Source organism: Microcebus murinus, chromosome 6, assembly GCF_040939455.1.
Source record: "Microcebus murinus isolate Inina chromosome 6, M.murinus_Inina_mat1.0, whole genome shotgun sequence".
In the NCBI taxonomy this organism is placed as follows: Eukaryota; Metazoa; Chordata; class Mammalia; order Primates; family Cheirogaleidae; genus Microcebus; species Microcebus murinus.
In genome coordinates this window covers 11,436,666-11,459,107 of record NC_134109.1, presented here as the reverse complement: position 1 = coordinate 11,459,107, position 22,442 = coordinate 11,436,666, and the positions used below count along the sequence as shown (strand labels likewise).

Here is a 22,442-nt window from a genome sequence, read left to right as displayed (position 1 = left end):
TGCACTGTCTTTTTAACTCAAGTCTCTAGAGAAGCATAAAGATACGAAATGAAAATAAGAAGCCCAGCGGGAACTCACTAAAGCACACACTGGAATCACCTACACAGAGGAACTTTGTGAATGGTAGAAACAGATGCTGTGCTTAAGGGAATAAAGTAGGCCCAAGGCAGGCGTCAGTCACCAACACGTGCAAGCCGACCAGACACACTGGTACTAATCAGCTCCGAGGAGCCAACGGCCCTTCACAGAGCTTAGGCAGATTCTGGGAGGTCACAGTGGGTTTGGGGACAGCTGAGAGTTAGGGTAGGGCTAGGTGACTTTGTGATACAATAGAGCACCCATCTAAATGACATGGATGATGTTTGCAAAAGGAATTAAGTGGTCAGTTCCTAATATTTCAACCTAGGTCTGTGTTTGATTCTTAACTACGGTACTTGGAATTTTGTGAGCTTAGCAAAGTTACTTAACCTCTCTGACCTTCAGATTTTTGTCTGTAAAACAGGAGGGGATGATTTGAGAATTATGGAGCTGATCTACAAAAAGTCTTTGGCATGTCCTGGCGTGTTGTAGGTGCTCACTGCACACGTGCTTGGTACTAGAAGGAGCACTGTCTCTGCTGCTTCCGCTGTCACTGTTAAGTGCTGGGCAGTGCGTTCCTGTATATCACTTCATTTACTCCTTACTCAACTCTTTGAAGATGCTACAATTATCCCCAATTTATGGTAGAATCACTATTCTCCTTAATCCAGTCTAGGGATGGGGATGTCGGTTTCCTTAAAAGGCAAGGGGATGGGTAGATTTATTCTACAAATTAAGGTGTCCTCTCTCCGAAAAAGATGCTTTGTTCTCCGAGCGCACTCCCACTGACTGCGTGAAGAGCAGAGTGTTGTAAGGTGATGAGTCACAAGTTTGTAGCTCTGAGATAACTCTTTTGTGCTTTGGCTGGCAAGGCCGAAGCCATGTGGAGCAGGCTCTGTGTAGGGCCCCGGCCCCCTAGGGCTCAACGACACTGTCTTCTTCCCTTCCAGACCTCTGTGCTGCATATGTGCTCCCTCTTCCACGCATTCGTCTTTGCTCAGCTCTGGACCGTGTATTGCGAGCAAAGTGCCGTAGCCACGAATGTCCAAAATCAGAATGAATTCAGCTTCACGGCGATACTGACAGCACTAGAATTTTGGAGTAGGGTGACACCCAGCATCCTTCAGTTAATGGCCCACAACAAAGTGGTGAGTTCATGGAAAGGTTGCCCCTCTGGGATAGAATCTCAAAATGTCTAGACCCCTCCTAGTCCTCACACTGCCTGTTCTCACAGGTCTCAGTTGTAAGATTATAGCAACAGATTGGAGAGTTATTAAGTTATAAACTGCATGTTCTACTTGCATAAGAATTTTGATTAACAACAAGCAAATAATAGTTCAAGAGATCTATTGTACATCATAGTGGCTACAGTTAATAAGAATGTATTGTGTACTTGAAAATTGCCGAGAGTAGATTTTAAATGTTCTCATACCACACACACAAAATATGGTAACATATATATTAAACAGCTTCATGTAGCCAGCAGTTCCACGATGTAGCCATGTATCAGAATATTATGTTGTACATCATACATGCAAAAAAACTCAAACCAAACAAGTAAATTTAGTAAAAACAATTTTCACTTTTTCTGCATAATGCCAGATGAGTTTTATGTGAAATGTCTACATTTAAGTGTTGTTTCAGTGCTACAAAGTCAAAGGGTTAGGAATGAGATTCCTAGTATTTTTGGATTCCAAAACAACTTGGGAAAACCTCAGCCACTTAGGTCATCTATCTGAGGTGGTTTAAGAGCAGTCTGACCACAGGTGTTCATTCCACTCAGGGCTCAAAGCCTGGAAAGAACCTCAACTTTTTGAGTTGCCTTATAAGGATCTAAGCACCCAAGTCTTGAAATCCAGTTCTAGTTTAATGTAGATGGCTCACCAGGAGAGGGGCTGATCCAAACTTCACCGGAGGGTGTGTGCTAGCCTAAGCTCACGGCATCGAACAAGCTTGGATTGTTCCTTATGGAGTCAAGATTCAAGGGTGTATGGAAGAAATTTACAAGGGGGTCCTTTAGTTCTATTTGCTATATTGGAGGAGGTTCTCTGCTGGGCAGGCTGTAGCCAGTGTCCTGGTTGTGGGAACATCATCAGAGTTCTTGTAGAGCTCTTGTCTGTGAGCAGCAGGAGACCTGGAGGAACACCATGATGGTGACTCCAGTGTGCCCGGAAGCCCAGCACTGCACTGTCCACAAAAAGCATTCAGGAAATGGTTTTTTAATTGATTGAATATTAGTCTAAGAAATATTTTCTTTTAGCTCTAACTGGAAAGGGAATTGTATATTTCCTTTAGTGAGGCACTTTCTTTTCTTTAGAGAAGCAAATGTTATAAGGCAATTCTATATGTAGAGAGTTGTTTTTAGTTAAATTTAAAGGAAATTTATGTGAAAATTTTAGGGTTTGCAAATAGTTCTGACTGCTATGGAAATAATCACATTTATTGGGTCACAGATTCTAGGACTGAAGAAGAACTCAGGGATCAAGCATTCTATTCTGTTATTTTATAGAGAATGAAACTGGTGCCTTCAGCTCACACTAGAGATTAAAATTTCCATTCTATCATCATTAGCTTTTTGATACCAATAATACTTCTCCTCCAAATCACTCTTGATATTCCAGTGTTACAGATGAGTTTGGTACAAATGATGTTACCAATGAATTTGAATTAATTTTATTCCTAAAATTTTGTTAAACCACATAAGCCTGTCTGATGCAATCCTTCTGGAGTGTTTAAAATCCAGTCTTAGGAATTTCTAATGAGGGATGTCGTCTCCATTGTACTTTTGAACTGTCATAAGCAGTTTGGCTACTTTGTTCCATAGGGAATAAAGCCTCAGAGGCAGATCCACAGTAAATTTAAACAGCCATCCCCAGTGAAGAAACTGTGGAGAAAGGATCAAGACAGAGAGAAAGGACCCAAGTATTTCTGTAGTTGGAAATGCAGGAAGCAGAAGCCATTTATCCTCTTGTGTGAGTCATAGTGCAGAGCAGATTAGTGAGATCAATGCCTGAGTTCTTTTGGCAGCCTGGAGTTGAGGGAGGAAGCCATGATGATTACAAAACCTCTGGAGCTTTCTAAAGTTCTGTTTCTGATTTGAAGTTTTAGAGGTGAGCGAACCATTCCCTGTGGTCCCCTGTGGCCATTGTGCAGAAAGACCTCCTGGGCACGGGCCATCAGTCCTCTGTGATGACTAGTTTGCAGGGTTTCCGCGTCGCTGAGAATGGAATTGACTTTTGTGTTTGCTGTTTCAGATGGTAGAAATGGTGTGTCTCCACGTGATTAGTTTAATGGAGGCATTGCAAGAATGCAATTCAACCATTTTTGTCAAGGTAGGAAGATCTTATGATTTTTATGGACCATTTATTTCTTACTGCTAAAAACAAATGTGTATTTATTTTGAATGGACTTTGTAAAGAGGAAAATAAAATGATTCAGTTTTAACATTCAGAGTTGGGGCTGGAGGATTCAGGCTGCCATGACAACCTTTTACCAAATGGTTATTGTGTTAATGTTGCTCTTACTCTCCTGCTGTGACCAACTCTACCTGGGCTAAATATGTCAGACCATGATTGCAGGTAACTCAAGTAATTAAAATATTCTTGGGGAACATTAATGTGGAAATGACCCGATAGTAATATACTTCAGTTGGTGGTACCTCACCTTGCAAAAGATATCCAGAAAACCAAGGGAAATAGTCTATAATTGTTTGACTTGGTATCAGGTGCTTTTATTGAAGATAAATTAATTTACTTTCAAAGAATATTATTTTAAATCATTATACAGTGTATGAAAGTAATTCAAGAACTTGTCATCTGCCCAGGGACATCAGAAACAGATTAGTGTGATAACAAACAGAAGAGCAGAGGAGGACTTGGTTCCTCACTCCCTTTATCTTTCTACCTCCCCTTTTTGTCCTTTCTTTCTTGTCATTCCACTTCTTTGTCCCACTGATCCTTTTTCTTTCCTCTTCTTGTACCTCTTCCTTCTTTACCTTTCACTTCTGTCTTCTATTATCCTGAACCCTGTCACCCCCACACTCCAGAGTGCATCAATTTGGAGCCTTATAACTTACTATTTCACTCCTTGGTTGACTCCACTCTTCAGTAAAGGACACTTGTCACATTAACTCACACTATGCAGCCCATTTTCAGGGAAAACTTGACTGTTACCAGAACAGTGCAAGATCATTGGCTCAAATGGGATGGATATATCATTTTCTAGCTTGATAGAGCAAAAGAGAACACTATGAGGGAAACTTTATGACCGGCAATTGGATAATCATACCTGATTTTATTTTTTACAACTTTATTGAAGTATAATTTGCATATGGTAATCTGTACATATTTAAAATGCAGAGTTTGATAAGTCTTGATTTATATTACACCCACAAAACCATCATCACAATCAAGGTAATGAACATATCCATCACCTCCAGAAGTTTTCTTGTACCCATTTATAATCCTTCTACTGCACCATTTCCTGTACCCAACTCCCTTTCCAGGCAATTACTGATCAGCTTTCTGTCACTACAGGTTAGTTTGCACTTTCCACAATTTTCCACAAATGGATTCACACAGTACATACTTTTCTTTCACCTTCTTTCACTCGTAATAATGATATTGAGATTAATCCATGTCGTTGCATGTATAAGTAGACCATTACTTTTTATTTCTGAGTAGTATTCTATTGTATGAATATACCACATTTTGTTTATCCATTCATCAGTTGATGGATGTTTGGGGTGTTTCCAGTTTGAGGCTATTACAAATAAAGCTCCTGTGAATATTCATGAACAAGTCTTTGTGTATGTATATATTTTCATGTAAGTTAATACCTAGGAATGGAAAGTCTGGGCCGTATGTGTATATTTACCTTTTTAAAAAATTGGCAAATCATTTTCTAAAGTGGTTGTACCCTGTTATACCCACACTGGCAGAGTGTGGGCACTCTAATTCTTCCACATCTTTGTCAACACTTGATATAGTCTTTAATATTGATTATTCTGAGAGTTGTGTGCTGGTATCTCTTTGTGGCTTGAAATTGTGCTTTCCTGTTTGCAAATGATGTCAGGCATCCTTTCGTGTGCTTATTTGCTGTCTATATATCTGGTGGGTGAAGTGTCTGTTAAAATTATTTGCCCATTTTTTATTGTGTTGGGTTTTCCCCCCTGATTATTGAATTTTGAGATACAAGTCCTTTATCAGCTATGTGATTTGCAAAGATTTTCTCTGTGGTTTGTCCTTTCATTGTCTTCAGGGAGTCTTGTGAAGGGCGCAAGATTGTTCTTAATTTTGATGAAGTACCATTTACCAAATTTTTCTTTTATAGATCATGCATTTTAAGTTGTATTTTTAAAATGTCTTTGCCTAAGCTGGGCATGGTGGCACGTGCCTGTAGTTCCAGCTACCCTTGGGAGGCCGAGGTGGTGGATTGCTTGAACCTGGAAGTTCGAGATCAGCCTGGATGACATAGTGAGACCCTGTCTCTTAAAAAAGAAAAAAAAAAAAAAAACTTTGCCTAATCCAAGCTCATAAAGAGTTTTCTTTTTGTTTTATTCTAGGTGCTGTGTTTTCTATGTTCATCTGGGTATTAGTTTATTTCTGTAATCCATTTGAGTTAAATTGTGTATATGGCATGAGGTATGGATATACAGTTATTCCAGCACCACTGTTAAAAATACTATCCTTTCTCCATTGAAACACCTTTGCACTTTTGTCAAAAATCAATTGACCATGTATGTATGGTTGTATTTCTAGATTCTCAGTTCTGTTCCGTTGATCTCTTTGTCTATCTTTATACCACACTGTCTAAATTACTATAGTCTTATAATCTGCCTTGAAATCAGGTAGTGTTAGTCTTATGAATTCATTCATCTTTTTCAAACTTGTTTTGGCTATTCTAAGGCCTTTGCATTTCTAGATAAATTTTAAAATCATCTTGCTAATTTCTACAAAAAGATTGCTGGGAATTTCATTGAGATTGAATTAAATCTATAGATGAGTTTAAGGGGAATTGAGATCTTAACAATATTGAGTCTTCTGATTCATTCTTCTGAATACCATAAATCTCTCCACTTATTTATGTCTTCTTTAAGTTTTCTCAGCAATATTTTGTATTTTTCCACATACAGGCCTAGTAGAATTGTGTCATATTTATTACCCTAAGAAAATAATATTTTATGCTATTATAAATGGTATATATTTTACATTTCTATTTCTGATTGTTCATTAATAATATTTAGGAATACAACTGATTTTTGTATTGTTCTTCTACCCTGCAACCTGTTAAACTCATTTATTCATTCTAGTAGCTTTCTTGTCGACTTCATTAGATTTTCTGTGGATAATCATGCCCTGTGCAAATAAGGGCATTTTATCTCTTCCTTTTCAATCTTTATGCCTTTTATTTCCTTTTCTTATTTCATTACTCTGGATAGATCCTCCAGTACAAGCTGAATAGAAATGGTGAGAGCAGGAAACTGCCTTGGTCCTTATCCTAGGAAAAAAGCATTTAGTCTTTCATTGTTAAATATAAATGTCAGCTGTTAGTTTTTCACAGATAACCTTTACCAGATTGAGTAGGATTCTCTTCTATTCCTAGTCTCTTAGGAAATTTTGTTAGAAGTGGATGTTGGATTTTCAAATGCTTTTTCTATAGCCATTAAGATAGTCATGTGACTTTTCTTTTTTTGACTGTTAATATGGTGAATTCCTTTGACTAATTTTTGAATGTTAAGCCAACCTTTATTCCTGAGACAAATCATACTTGGCCAAGTATTATCCTTTTTATATCTTTATATCCTGAATTCAATTTATTTACCTTTTTTTTTTTTGATATGAGGTCCTGCTCTGTTGCCCAGGCTGGAGTGCAGTGGCATGATCATAGCTCACTGCAGCCTCCAACTCCTGGGCTTATGTGATCCTCCTGCCTTAACCTTCCAAGTAGTTGGGACTACAGGTGCATACCACCATGCCTGATTAATTTTTTATTTATTTTTTTTTTTATAGAGACAGACCCTCACTATGTTGCCCAGGCTGGTTTTGAACTCCTGGCCTCAAGCGGTCCTCCTGCCCTGACTTCCCAAAGAGCTAGGATTATAGGCGGGAGCCACCATGCCTGACATACTTTTCTATATATTATAAAGCAAACCATATATTGTTATTGTTTTTGATTTAAACAGTCAATTATCTCTTAAAGAGATTTTAAACATGTTTTATATTCATTTATATTTGCTATTATTGCCATATTTATATTTTCGGTGCTCTTCATCCCATTCTATAGCTCTAAACTTCCATCTTTTATCTTTCCTTTCTTCTGCCCAAAGGACTTTCTTTAACATTTCCTGTGTAGGTCTGCTGGTGATTAATCATTTTAGCTTTTGTATCTCAGAAGGCTTTCTTTTTTTTTTTTTTTTTTTTAAATTTGAGACAAAGTCTCACTCTGTTGCCCAGGCTAGAGTCTGTGGTGTCAGCCTTGCTCACAGCAACCTCAAACTCCTGGGCTCAAGCAATCCCTCTGCCTCAGCCTCCCGAATAGCTGGGACCACAGGCATGTGCCACCGTGCCCGGCTAAGTTTTAGTTGTTCAATTAATTGCTTTCTATTTTTAGTAGAGATGTGGTCTTGCTCTTATTCAGGCTGGTCTCGAACTCCTGAGCTCAAACAATTCACCAACCTTGGCCTCTCAGAGTGCTGGGATTACAGGCGTGAGCCATCTCGCCTTGCCTTCATTTTTGAAGGATAATTTCACTGGGTATTGAATTCTAGATTGACAATTTGGGTTTTTTCTCCACAGTACTGTGAAGATGTTGCTCCTCCACTGTCTTTTTGCTTACATTGTTTCCAACAAGAAATCTCCGTCATTCTTATCTTTTTTCATCTGTATATAATATATCTTTTTCTTTGGCTGCTTTGAAGATTTTGTCTTTGCCATGTTGTTAAGCAACTTGATGATACAGCCTGAGATAGTTTTCTTCATATTTCTTGTGCTTGGGTTTGGGGAGTTTCTTGGATCTTTGGATTTATAGTTTTCATCAGATTTGGAAAAGTAAAACAAATCCATTGTTTATTTAAATATTTTCTTCATTGTCTCTACTCAACATGCTCGATCTTTCTTTTACCTCTGTGACCATATTGAATATAGTTATGATAACTGTTTTAATGTCCTTTTCTACTAATTTTGTTATCTGTGTCAATTTTTTTTCCTATTGATTGATTTTTCTCTTCATTTATGGGTCACATTTTTCTGTTTCTTTGCATTCTTGGTAATTTTCTGTTGGACATTGTGAATCTGACTTTCTTGGGCGCTGAATATTTTTGTACTCATATAAATATTCTTAAGCTGTATTCTGCAATATAATTACATTACTTATAAATATTTTTGTCCTTTTGAGGCTAGCATTTAAGCTTTGTTAGGTGGGATTGGAACAGCATTTTTTCTAGGGCTAATATTACTCCTATTATGCTACTGTCTTTATGAATATTCTACTGGAGTTTTATGAATTATAAGATCTTTCCACTCTGACTAGTAGGAACATAAACTATTCTTGACCCTATGTGATCACCAGGGATTTTCCTTCTAATATTTTTGAGGTGTTTTTTTCTTCAATGTCAGGTAGTTTTTTGTTTTATTTTGTTTTATCTGTGTGTGGTCAATATTCAGCTGAAGACTCAAGGGGAAACCCTTGCAGATCTTTGGAGTTCTCTCTCTCTGCATCTCTCTCTTGTCCAGTATTCTACATTGCAGTAGCCACCTGGGCCTCCCTGGACTCCTACCTACATCTCCTCAACTCAGGAAGACTGCTGGGCTCCACCTGGGGTCCTCTTCCCTATGCCACGGCCTGAACACTCTCTCTTGGCAGTCAGCTAGAATAGTTGGGGGGCTCGCCTTGTTTTTTTCCTCTCCCTCAGTGATCTGTGTCCTGCACTGTCTGACATTCAGTATCTGAAAATCATTGTTGCATATAGTTTGTCTGGATTTTTAGTTGTTCCAGGCGGGAGGGTAAATCTGGTTGTTTTTGTTTGTTTGTTTGTTTTTTTAATTTATTCCATCTTGGCTAAAAGAGAAAATTTCACCACCAATTTTAATTTTGAGGATTGGAGCAGGCAGGGGTGAAATAAATATATGCCAACCAAGCAGGAAGTCTTCCATTTATTCTGCAGCATAAACCAAGATACGAGGAAGGATATCCCTTTTATTTTGCTGAAAAACAACCTATTTTTAAAAATGTCCTTGAGTTTTCTGGATATTGTTTCTGGAGAGATGGGGAAAAAGCCCAACCAACTTTATTATAACATGACAGAGCCTGAAATAGATGACATCTAATTCTTACTGACAGCTTTGTAGGAGCCACTAGCAAAAGGGAGCTAAAGTGGATGTTATTCAATAAGTCAAATTAGCATTCCTAAAGTAGGATGACTGCTGGGTTATATAATGCCACCCGTAATAATGAGCTTTAACCTGATGCCATCAGTCATGTGATTCGTAAATCACAAACCTGAAGGTCCCTTGCAGGTATCTTTTAGAATCATATGGCCACAAGTTACATTGATGGTGACATAGCAGAAACCCTTTTTGAACCAACATTACTGTGCCCTTAGCTTACCCCACACACGGGCCCTGGGCCCAGTGACAGCACTGGGAAAGTGTCTGTCCCCTCCAGGGTCAGTGTACTCAGCACTCCCTTCCCAAGTCCCTCAACATTCTTAACAGGAGGTCAGTGCAAGTGTTTCCCAAATATCAAGAGGCACACAAGGTCCTCTTCCACATTAAATGGTCAAAGATCAACAAAGTCTGCAGACATTCGGGCCTCCGGGACTCGCTTTTCGGTGTACAGACACCGTGGGGAGAGACAGACTAGTTGTCCTTTCTCATTCAGAATATCTGTTAATAGATGAGCCAGTCCCAGTGAGGGCCGGAGAGTGTAGCCTTATCTGGCACCAACTTTGTAATCCCACTGTTTCGTTACGAGAGTTGGGGGACCGAGGAGGTGTGGAGAGGGTGGCATTTTCTGATGTTTTGAGTTTTAGCCTTACTACGTCTTCTGGTGCACACTATACTCCGTTTCTAGACACGATGCCGTGGTAGAGACAGAGCGTTGGCTGGCGGCAGCGTAAACACTGTGCTCGGCAGTGTTTAGGATAAACATGGATGGAAGTCGAGGGAGCAAATTGTCTACAGAATGCTCAGAGTAAAACACGGCTGGATTTAGCCTTGGGAACAAAAACGGAGAGAGAAACACAATTTATCACTTCCCTAAGTTTATGTTTATGTTTAAGAAAACGTTGTGATGAATTCAGTGAGAACAGCAGCCTCTGGCTGTGGCTAGCGGTGAACCATGTGCACGCCGCCCCTGTCCCCAAAGGCTCTCTCCTCCTCTGGCTCTGCTCCTTCGTGAGTGTCCTCCAGTTCACCCAGGCCGGAAGCCTCAGCCTCTTCTTTGACCTTCCTCTCACCCGGAAGAGCAAACTCATGCTCAGACCATCACAGGTTGTCTCTCCATCCCCAGCACCTGTCCCTCTGCACTGGGCCGCTGCCTCCATTCTCGTGTCCTTCCTCACCCTGCTCTGTAGACTTGTGCCATGGTCATCTCTCTGGAGCACAGTTCTGCTCACGGTGAATGGAACACCCCCTTCGGAAGTGGCACTGAATTTGGAATAAAATCCAAATGCCCTAATTTGGCATTCAGGGTATCTATGGGCTGGTGAGGAGAGGCCCCGGCCTCTGCTTTTCTGTACTCGGTCTCCATGAGCCTCTCCTAAGAACCTCACACCCCAGCCTCTCGTGAGTCCTCCCGCCCCGCATCTCTCTGCACGCTCCCACCTCTGAGCCTTCTTTGTACTCTCTCTGCGTCCCGGAATGCCCTAGTGTTAGTTTCCTAGGACTGCCATGACAAAGCATTACGATCTGGGGGGCTTAAACAACAGAAATTTATTCTCTCGGAGTTCTGGAGGCCAGAAGTCTGAGGTCCAGGTGTCAGCAGGGTTGGTTCCTTCTGAGGCTGTGAGGGAGGGTCTGTCCCATCCCTCTCTCCCGGCTGCTGGCTTGCCGGCAGTCCTGGGTGTTCCCTGGCGTGCAGTCTCTGCCTTCACCGTCACGGGGCGTTCTCCCTGTGTGTGCGCGTCTGTGTCCAAATGCCCCTTTTTATGAAGACGCCCGTTATAGAGGATTGGGGCAGGGGCCCACCTGACCCAGTATGTCTCCATCTTAACTAATGACATCACCAACAGCCCCATTTCCAAACAAAGTCACATTCTGAGGCAGTGCAGGTTAGGACACAGCATAGATTTTGAGGGGACACAGTTCAATCCATGGCAACTCTACTCCTTCATTGGAGTGGAGGGTTGGCAGGAATATGGAGTGAAAGGATGTGATGTATATCAGCACGTTAAAGATCTGAGAAGGACTGAACTAAAGAAAGCAGCATTTCCAAACTTATTGGATCATCCCCTGGCCCCCCTGGGCCCCCAGTTTAAAATCCCACCAGACTAGAATTCTGTGGAACAGGATCTGGAAAATGCCATGTTCTGTTTCCAGCTTCTGGGTTTACAAGGCCATGAATATCTGCTTATATTCTTAAGGACTGAAACATGGCTGAGAGACCAAAGCAGAGCGAGGTTGCTGCTTCGGGAGGCCCCGGGCCAGGCCCCCCGTGAGTCCCAAGGAAGGGACCATCGGAGAGCTCAGGGACACCGAGAGTGGCAGGGAGGGCCAGGTCACCCGGCAGGGACTTGCACCCACACGCCACAAACGCTTGGCCCCGTCTTGCTGTATTTCACCTTCCGTATCGCAGCCAGGCAACCCTAGGGGTGGTCTTTTTCAATCACGGAAGTGTTGTGACTGCTGCCCAGTGATATTTTCTTAATGACTACAGGCAAATAGAGTCGCTGCTCCACTCGGAGACTCAGTTCTGAGGCGCCCGCGGAGGAAATTCTATTTCAAGAAAGTGAGGATTTAATTAAATAAATACACATTTAATTTCCCGTGCTTGGTGGCTTTCAAGAGACAATCAGTCATTTACTCTAAAGTGTGTATGTCAGGCACTCATGGAGCGCTTATTAACCTCCAAATGCCACCAGCTCAGCAGGGTCTGGCCTCAGAAAGACATGCTGCTGATAGTGGGTAGCTCCGCAGCCGGGGCCCACATCCGTGCGCAATGCGAAAGGGACTCAGCGTGGCCTGTGTCCCTTGTGGGAGCCGGAGCTTTCGTGGGGGAGCAGAGAACAGTAATAACGAGGCTTCTGTCTTTCTCCACACAGCTGATACCTATGTGGTTGCCAATGATTCAGTCAAATATCAAGGTAAGTCACCCCCCGGGCTGACTGGGAGCTCAGTTTCCTCCAGAGAAGATCGTGACATCCGAGGTCCCCTTACTGTGGAGCAGGATGAATTCAACCTGCTCCTGGCCTTAGAGGGCTGATAATGCGGGAGACCCTGTGGGCCGGAAAGGGCCCCACAGGCAGAGGTGGCACAGGAGCCCCTGTCCTACTGCTCACTGTTGACGAGGATGCAGGTGGAGGGGGGCATCCCAGAGTCCACGCAAGCCTCAGTCCTCTGATTGGAACACAGGCCAAAAGCCACCCTGTCTTTGGAAGATACCTATGGGATCTGGTCCCGGGTACATCCAGTGACACTTTCTGCCACTGAGATTGATTTTCTGTCATGGGAAGCATTCTAGTAAGACAGGATAGCACTGAGTGAATGGCAGAATTGGGCACTAGAAGGAGACTGCCCCCAGAGTTCACATATGGGAAAATATCGGACCTATAGGAAGAGTGACTTGGACAGGGCCCCACGGCCTGGAGGGGAAAGACCCACCGGAATGTACTTCCCAGTCCCACGCCTTTCCTGGGTGGCGCCTTGTCATTGCAGGCGCTAACATACTCCATGACCAGCAAGCGTAGTTCCTGGGGCTTGACATTACGAGGGCCACGCCAGCTACCTGCCCCGTCCAAAACTGGTCCTGCCCACGGCACTGGGAGTGCTGGGGGACGGCGGGGAGAGGATGGAGACTTTCTGGCTGGATTTCTTGTCTGAGCTGGGGAGGGATGCTAGTGGAAGGAAGAGAGTGTGGTCTCAGGGTACCCAGACACCAAAAGAGAAAGACGGGGCCGTCCGCAGTGACCGACTGCGGCCTGCGAGTCCTGATTACTGCCTTGGTGCTGCTTGTGGCCACTGCAGGGGGCACAGGCACTGCTGAGACCCTTCTCTCAGCACTGGCTTCTCCTGTGAGTAGTGAGCTGCTTGCACTCCCGCCTCGAAACATTGCGCACTGCCTCTCCCACCCCTTTCCCGGCTTTATGGCAATCTGTGGCGACTTCACATTGCCCAGAGTCCCAGAGTGCTACGAGGAGGCAGACAGAACTCAGTAAAAATCTTGGAAATAGAAGAGAAGCTTTCAACCTGAATTCCTCGAGAGCAGACAGATTAATCATTAAAACTTAGTAAGCAGTAAGCACTCACTATGTGCCGAGTTCTGTTCTGAGCACTCTATGAATTTATCTGTGCTGACAACGCGCCCCACCCCCCGCCCCTTCCCCCTGCCAGCCCCGAGTACCTGTTACTATCATGAGAAAACCCAACACAGACCAAAACACCTTGTTCCCAAAGTTGGTCGTAGAGGAGCCAGGATTTGAACCCGGGGAGCCTGAGGGCAGAGCTCAGGCACTCTACTGCCTCACCAAGCCCGTGGGGCGGACAGCTCTGGGGGACGAGTTTATGTGGCATCCCAGCTGCTGCCGTGTCAGCCTTCCATCCCCGCTGCAGTGAGTCAGTCGTGGTGGGCACGTCAGTACTCGGTTGGACTGGGGCCAGGTGACTGTAGAAACACGGTGCAGGCCCCTGGCCCTGAGCATGGCCATATTCGAGAGTGTGTCATCTTCAGGCCAGGCAGCCCTTGAGCCAAGCTAAGTTCTCCCTGCAGGAGCAGCCTGGGTCCACACTCCCTGGGCTGCCCGGGAGCAATTCGCAAGGAAGGAAACTAAACGGTCTTGCCCTTTCTTAACAGCACTTATCTGCGGGACTCCAGCTTCGCCTTCAGGCCATTCAGAACAACGTGAACCACCACAGCCTAAGGACGCTGCCGGGCTCGGGCCAGAGCGGTGCTGGCCTGGCGGCCCTCCGCAAGTGGCTGCAGTGCACGCAGTTCAAAATGGCCCAGGTGGAAATCCAGTCCTCGGAAGCCGCCTCTCAATTTTATCCTCTATGAGTGGACTCCTCGGCGCTCAGTGTCAACACTCTGGTTTAGCAATAATGGGTTTAAAAACAAAACAATTCGATCCGAGCAGGTTGGGGAACATATTGGTACTGTACATTCTCTTTCTAGTTTAGTAACAGACGTGCAAAGGCCGGAGAGGGCCAAGCAATGAAGCTTTCTTGCTACACATATTTCTGATGACTCCTTGGGCTATCTGATTAAGTGTTTCCTTACATTATTTTTTAAAAACCAAATCATTTTTCTTTAACTAACTTCTATTTTTTTTAAGAAAAAAAAAATAGACTGGTGGGTACTCACAGAAAAGTTGTATAAGTCCCCCTGTTGCTATTTTTGATGATAGAGAATAAATAGGGTTTTTGAAACCTTTGTAGTGTTTTTTCTTAAAATCCACTCTTGGCAATGCAATAAAAAAAAAAAAAAACAAAACCCGTCACCATAAGCCAGTGACACCTGACTGAAGCTTTTTGTCATTATCCTGGGAAAAGTGGCAGCTTGCAAGGAACATTACAAAGTGCACTTAGAAATTAGGTGGTTAAACTGTGCCAATTGTTTTCTTTGTTTTATAATATCATTTTCCAAAACTTGTCCAGTAAGTTTTATTATTTTTAAAAACTAGTTTTTCAACTCATTAGTTCTAGGCTGTACTTTCTTCTTGTAAGCTCTATGATAACACCTTTAGTTTTGTGAATAATAAATTTTATCCTTTTGTTAATACTTGTATACAATTCAATTTAAAACCGTAGCTTGCATACTGGACCGGACGAACCCCACACTGGCACAGAGCACTGCACCGGAGGGATGTGTCATAAATGGGATTTTATCAGTGTGCAAGCACCCAGATTTATTGGCACTCACACCTAGCTTTGGACTGTGCATTCCAAATGAAATCTCTCTTCTTTATCCCTGTAATGCACTGACTAAGAGAAGACTTAATACACATTTAAGCTGTATATTGACATGCTATTAAATGCATTTTTTTATTATCTTTGTGAGCCTGGGGTTTTTTAAAATCAGTTTCTAGAGCTAGAGTTTAGTTCTTGACAACCATTTCTTCTAAACTTGTACAACTTCTAACTTCCCTTAAAACTGCAATTGTCCTAAAGAGGAAAAGGCTTTCTGTAAGGTCATCTGGCGAGACGAATGTGTGACTCGCTTGAAGTCCATGCTCTAGGAAGGGCTGTGAGAGCGTGAGGCCACGCATTTTTTTTTTTTCATGTTGTTTTTTTTTAAGAGGCTTCCCTTTTCTTTGGGGACGCCTGATATCTTAGTGCTTCTCAGAGGAGAAAAAGTCCTCAGAGGCTTAAGGGTTTCACATGAGTGCTAGAAAGGCAAAGGGGCAGATCTTCATTCTTCTGGAAACTCACAGGGAACCAATTGGGCTCCATATTAAAAGTATAGGAGCAATCGTTCTTCATATCTTACTAACAAACTCTTCTGAGAGGCCTTCCCGCAGTCAGCACCCTGCTCGGTCCTAGTCATGCTTGGCTGTGCTTCCGTGAACATTTTATTTTGTCTTGTGTTATATTGAAGTTGTACCTGTATTTATCTCACTTGTAAACTGTGACAGCTTGGAGGGTATGCACTATTTCTGTGTCCCCAGGGTTTGGCACGTAGTATGTGTTTAATTAATGTCTATTGAATTGAATGGATTCAGTGAAGCAACAGGTCTGTCCTGAGCTACCCTGGGTGAGGGCTGAGTTATGACATTGTCTTTTTGTGTAGGGGGGGTCCCTGGAGGAGGCAGCCCTGGCTGATTCCCCTGTGACTTCCCCATTTGGGCTCAGCTGTGGGCCTGGCTCTTGGCTGGTCCTGAGCCCAGCCTGCCCCAGGCAGCCAGGATCTTCGTGGCCCCATCCTACCAGCAGACAAGGCCCAAAGTTATCCACGGTTCTTCTCTAGCCCCAACTTCTTTGCCTGGTTCTTCGAATGGATGTCTTGACTTCCTTTTGTATTTAAGGGCTGGAGACGAGCCCTTACCATGGTGCTCTTGGCTGGGCCGCCATGTAACGCTTCCCACTGTCTGGACCCATTTCTTTTCCCTGGGGTCTTGGTCTTACCCAGGCAAATCTCTCTCCTTGCTCTTGAGAACTGGGACCCTTTTTCCTGCCAACCTGACCCCAGTACTATCCCTGCTGGCACCCTGCCACCTCACGGGCTGATAGAGACCAGTGAGCTTCCCCTGCCTAACTGCACCCATGATTTCCAGTGTCCTCATCTTCTTTGGCTACCTATGTCAGCCCTCTAGCAAGTCAGGCTCAGGCTAGAAGAAAAAAGACAGGAGGAGAGGGAGCGTGTGGAGAGAGGACATTTAGCAGGATTGGCTCTAACAGGTAGAGGGAGAAGCCATTCTTCTAGCTCAGGAGTCTGCAAACTGTAGCCCACAGGCCAAATAGGGCCCACTGCCTATTTTTGTAAAGTTTTATTGGAAACAACCCCACTCGCCATTTACATATTGTCTGTGGCTGCTTTTGTGCTATCACGGCAGACAGAGTTGAAGAGTTGCCACAGAGATCCCATGGCCTGGAAAAGCCTAAAGAATTTACCATCCGGCCCCTTACGGAAGCAGCGTGCTGACCCTGGCCCAGGTGGGGACCACTGAGCAGCCCCGAGCTGGGGCCCGTCAAGGGATGTATGTTCCCTGCCTCTGTGGGGGGTTGGGTTTCATTATTGGTGTTTCCTCATCTGTACAATGGGGACAATGACACGTCCTACCTCATAGGGTTGTTGAGATGATAAAAGAATGCAAGACAAGAGCTTAGGGCAACACCCGACACATGGTAAGCACTCGATAAAAGTTATCGGTTATGATTTTTATTCTTATGTTTAAGCCGAGAGAAGTAAAGCTACTTGCCCAAGGTCACATGGCTGGTAAGGGGCAGAGAGCCAGGACATGACCCCCATGATGGTGCTCCCAGCTGCCACCCCTGCTAACTCCTGCTGCACCTCACGTCGGCCCAGGTGACAGCTGTGAATGCCCAGCAGAAGGCAGAGAGATCCCAACAAAATTTGACCTGATCCAGATTTGATCAGAACTAATTATTATCCTGGAGAAGGGCCACAGAACAGACTCACTTTTCCTTCGCTCATGGAATATTGCTGGTTTCAGGGTGTCAACAGAACATACTTTCATGGGTGGGATGGCTCAAGTCTCCAAATGTGTAGATTGCATTCTCGATGATTTTTCACCGTGGGCATGCCTCTTACTAGTTGGGTGACCTTGGACAAGTTATTAAACCCCTCTGGACCTCTGTTTTTCCTTATCTGTAAAGCAAAGCTGTCCTTGGAGATGGGCAGCTCAAATGGGAGAGGACTGTGGTGGTACTTGGGAGACTGTACTGGGATTTCTGGACCTCTGGGAAGACTTGCTGCTTTATGAAGACCATGCAAAGGGACAACTCACAGCTGCAGGCTCATTTGGATTTTCCTTCAGCCAATGCCACAGAAGCAAGATCTCCAAGACCCATGGCCTTCAGAACATGGGCATTAGCCAAGAAGGTCCAGTCTCCATTGTACACCATCTCTTTGCAAGCGTGTCATTCTGCCTGACAGTGGGACGTTTCCAGCAACTCTCTTCCCTAAGAATCTCATCTGAGGCCCAGTGGTTGCAGCAACTTCATCTCCATGTCCAAGCTTCCATAGGCCAAATAAGATTGGATTAAATCAGAGAAGATGAGCTACCCACCGAGACTCTCTCATGAGCTGGGATGGAAGGGCCTCTGGCATTCATTGGACCATGCAGATAATTTCTTATACTTTTTAAATAGAATTAATTTGCAAATATGTATGTTGGGCAAATTGAGTGTCATGGTGGGGTTCTTAAGAAGAATGAAGGGAGTGGTTGGAACTCAATGCAACAGTAGCAAACTGTGTTTTTATGAAAGTTGAACCCTTTGGGAGACGGCTGATGTGTCATTAGTGAGAGGCCAGGAGCAGGTGGCAAGCCTCTTGGGATGGCACTCCCAGAGAAACCACAGTAGCCACCATGTACTAAGCTTGCACTGGGTACCAAGCGCTTTACATACCCCTTGTGTTTTCTCCTTAGCTCCCCACTTGTGTGAGACAGGTGTTGTTATTGCTCCTGTTTTGCTGGTGAGGCCATGGGGGCCCAGAGGTTAAAGGCCTTACCCAAGCTCATGTCTGGGCACTAGTAGCGTTAGACTAGAGGCCATCTGATTCCAAGTCAGAGTGTCACTCAATAGGTGTTATTTTCTCCTCCCTTTTTTTTTTTTTTGTTCTAGGCTCTTTTGGCTAACATGTGCCAGGAGCATGGCCTAAGAAATCTTACTTTGAAGTGCCTCCATCTCATTGACATCTCTGTTTATTGATTATCTATCAAGCCAGAGACACTTCACCTGACAAAGGTGTTTTCCCCTTGCCTTGGGAATTCATTTATATGAAACAAATTTTGGGTCACAAATTAAATCACATGTAGTTTCCCACTTAATATAATAGTTTTAGGAAACAAGAATAGAATGGTATGAATTGAAGATTGGGATGGTGAATGCTATTGAGAGTTCACTCCACTCTAGAGAGACTTGACCCTAAGTAATTAGAGTCCTAGCTACTTGTACACAAGGGCTTACTGCATGTCAAGGAACTTTCGATATAAATAATCTCATTTAATTTTCACAACAACGGTGTAAGGTACATACTTCTATTATTAACCCCATGCTGGAGATGTTCAGAGAGATCGAACATTTGCAGGAGTGACTTGCTAGATGATAGAGCAAAATTTGAATGTGGGTACGTGTGTCTCTGTTACCTAACATTGGTGGTTCAATGACAGGAGTCCTTTGCCACTCATCTGGCCAACAAGGTAACCTAGAACCATTTACTCCAGAAGTGACCAGCTGGCAGCCTGCTGGCTGAACATGGTCCACAGCATATTTGATTTGAGGAGCTTGAGTTCTTAAATTCTTTTGGTTTGAATATCTCTAGTGGAGCATGCTGGGCTCCAGTTTTGTTCAGTTCCTGCCACTGACCTCAGCCTCCGAATAAAGAAGAACCAATTTAACAACCCCGGGCTAGAAATCCTGGGCTGGTTTACAAGGCCTGGTGTGCTTTGCTCACTCTGCTGGCCGGCCCTGCAGGCCTGTGGTCTTGCTCCTCCGGTTAGGCTGACCCTCTCATTTTATGGGCCAAGAGGGGGTGGGATTTGCACAGCGACACTCAGCAAGCAAGCTACTGGCAAAGCAGGACATGGGGCCGTGCTCTCAGCCCCACATGGGCCCTCCTTTCCCTGGCTTCACTCCTCTGCCCCACCTGCCCCTCCACACGCCACCCATCCGCCCCACCACTGTGGCAAGCCAGGGCTGTTCTCTCCAGCCCTCGACCCCCCAGCCACCTGACCACTGGATTCTTCCCACTCAGGGAAGCTGAGGTCAGGGTGGGGCAGGATGAGCCCTTGGAACCAGCTCTTCCCTGCAGGGTGCACAGGACCTTTGTGGAAGCCAGGGATTTGGCTGTTTTGGGAACAAAGAGCTGGCTTTTTAATTACACAGCCCAGACAGGCCCCCGCAGGCCGGTGGAGAAGGGAGCTTCCCTCCCAGGGCTGCCTGGCAGACGTCCTGATTTCCGCTCCTTGAAGTGGCCACTTGGAGAAGAAAGGAACCGGCAAGTAATCAAGCGTGAAGGACAGAAACACTCTCCAGGTGAGGACAATCACACTGCCCAGCGGGTGTGGCGAGGAGGGAGGCCTGGCAGACTGGCAGGGTGTCTGCAGACGGCTCCTGCCCTGGGGCTGGGCGGGGGCAGGGGAGGCAGGTGGAGGGGGGAATGGGACAGGCTTCACAGCCCGGTGGGTTCTCCGGGGTGGGTTCGGGGCTTTCTCGCTGACCTGCTGTCTGACCATGGGCAAGTCACTTGACCCCACTAAGCCTCGGTTTCATCAACTGCAGAATGGAGACAGTAGCTCCTCTCTCCTGTAAAGACTAAAGGAAAGGACGTCTGTCTGGGACTTGGCACAGACAGGGAGTCCCAGACAGGAGCGAGAGCCAGGCTGCGGCGCTCCCTGCGCTGCGTCGCGCACCTTGCGTTTGCACCGCCAGGGACTCTGCAGACTGTGACGCCCCGTGACAGCTGGTGTTTTGCTGCAAGGAAATCGCAGCTTGCGCTGGGCATTTGGCTCCGACTCTCTCGAGCGTGGCATTCCCACGCTGCCGTGCGCCGTGGGTGACTCAAGGCTCCCTGCGTTCCCGAGTGTGAATGAGCGACTGGGGAATCCTCCTCCTGGTGCGCGCTCCGCCGGCGCTGGGACTGCGCGTGGTGTGAGCACACCGTTGGGTTTAGGAGGGGGTAATATTTTGAAAATAATAAATGGATATGTTCTTTATTCTTCTCCAGGAAACCACGTGCCCTGGTCTAGTTCCATGGACGGCATGGGGCAGGAGGAGGTTAGCGTGTAGGGAAAGTTCTGGTCAGACAGGATGGGCGAGCTGAGAACCCACCTCTTTTGGACCCCAGGGGATTACTGGCAAAAGAAAAAGAGAGACAAACGTAGCGTGGGGTTGGGAGACAAGGGGGTCATGTCTTCTCCCTCCCTCTAGGGGTGAGGACGTCTAGAGATGCCCAGTTGGAAATGCATTAGGGAGCCCCGGGAGATGGCGGCACACAAACCTCCAGAAGCGTCTGCAGCCCTCCCCGCGCCCGTGTGAGGGTGCAGAGTTCAGAAGTCCCCACGGGTCTGGTGCCGAGAGAGCAGGAACGTGGGCAGGGGCTGCAGTCAGGAGGATGGGACTGCTACGGCCTGGACATTTGCACCTGGAGTGGTGGCGGCCAGGTGGTCACCCTAAAAGGCGAGAAGGGCACAGTCACCTGTCCAGGAAGCAGCCCAGGGCAGCCCCTCTGCAGCGGAGATCTGTGAGAACCTAGAAGACGCCGGGTGGCCTGAGCCCAGCTCTCCTGCCCCAGACCACAGACATCTGCTCAGGGTGCTCTCGTAGGTGAATTCTAGGGGGAGCAGGCGCGGGGGAGATGCGGCAAAGGCCAAGCACCTATCCACAAGGAGCTGAGCCAGCCGGAGGACACTAGCGAAACTGGAAGAGGCCGAAATGCCATCAACTTGCAAATTCAGGGTTTTTGCCCTCCCCCCCTCACCCAATGGGGTGAGGACTCCAAACAGTTATATGAAATAAAATGCTATATTCTTTTCTTTATGCTTCTGTGTATTGTGTTAAATTTCTCACCCACTGTTAATTAATTCAGCAAATATTTCCTGTACCAAGCAAGTTTGGATGTTCGGAGGGCTGGAGATTTGGTCATGAATAAGACCACCACGAACCAGAGAAGGTCTCTGCACGCACACCCCTTGTGCCCTGATGGGAGGAGAATTGTGTGGTACCCGGAGAAAGACAGTAGGCGTGTGCGCAGGTCAGTGATTGTTCTTAGGTGGAGAAAAGTGCTCTGTGGAAAATAAACTAAGGTGATAGACAATGATGAGGTGTGCTCAAAGAAAGCCACAAGGAGGTAATCGGGGAAAGAGCCTCCGGCAATTATCTCCCATTTTACAGATGAGAAAACTGAGGCTCTGAGTGGGGAAGACCCTTGCCAGAAGTTGCATATTAAGTGATCCATGTTAGATCCGTGAATCCCTGACCGCAACCCAACCCTAGGGGCTGGGAAGATAGTTGGATTAAATCTGGCTGGGATGGATCGTTTGAAATCTGAGGGCCTATCTCAGGTTGGAAAGACCTAGAACTTGTAGCCACACACCTGGGTGGCTACAGCTGAATTGCAGCTCTTAATGCATTTTTGACCTTTGGCAACCTCCTTGACCTCTCTGAACCTCAGTTTACTTATCTGTAAACTGGGGGTGATCTCTGTGCCTCCTAGGTTGAGGGAAGGGTTAAAGGTGGTAAGGTACCTGAAGTCCCTTCGTCTCCACACTGGTGTCACCACCTCTGTGCACACTGTGGGCCCATTGTCACCCTAGAGGGCAGGGGCCCCGACTTGTTTCTTTCCGTATCCCCGACGGAGCACGAGTCCCCAGTTAGCACTCAGGGGAGGGGTGGGCAAAGGCTCTAAGGACTCCCAGGCTTGGGCAGCGGAGGATGCCCGGCTGGAAATATCCCCAGGAGAGGCCGGAAGTAAGAGTTACGAGTGCAGGGCTGTCTGTGCTGCCCGGAAAAGGGGGACGTTACCCTTAGGTG

The 22,442-nt window shown here is 45.5% G+C and overlaps 1 protein-coding gene across 12 annotated transcripts in view; it reads left to right on the top strand.

Annotated features, from left to right (window-relative positions):
• The window catches only part of UNC79 (unc-79 subunit of NALCN channel complex), a 228,979-nt gene extending 213,701 nt beyond the window's left edge, over positions 1-15,278 (top strand). For all 12 annotated transcript variants that reach the window (XM_012738600.3, XM_020285613.2, XM_012738594.3 and 9 more), the window contains 4 exons: positions 1,029-1,226; positions 3,333-3,410; positions 12,338-12,379; positions 14,086-15,278. In XM_012738600.3, coding sequence (XP_012594054.2) covers positions 1,029-1,226; positions 3,333-3,410; positions 12,338-12,379; positions 14,086-14,286 — 519 coding nt within the window. In that variant the 3' untranslated portion in view covers positions 14,287-15,278. The remainder of the gene's footprint in view (positions 1-1,028; positions 1,227-3,332; positions 3,411-12,337; positions 12,380-14,085) is intronic.
• Positions 15,279-22,442: the final 7,164 nt, after the last annotated feature.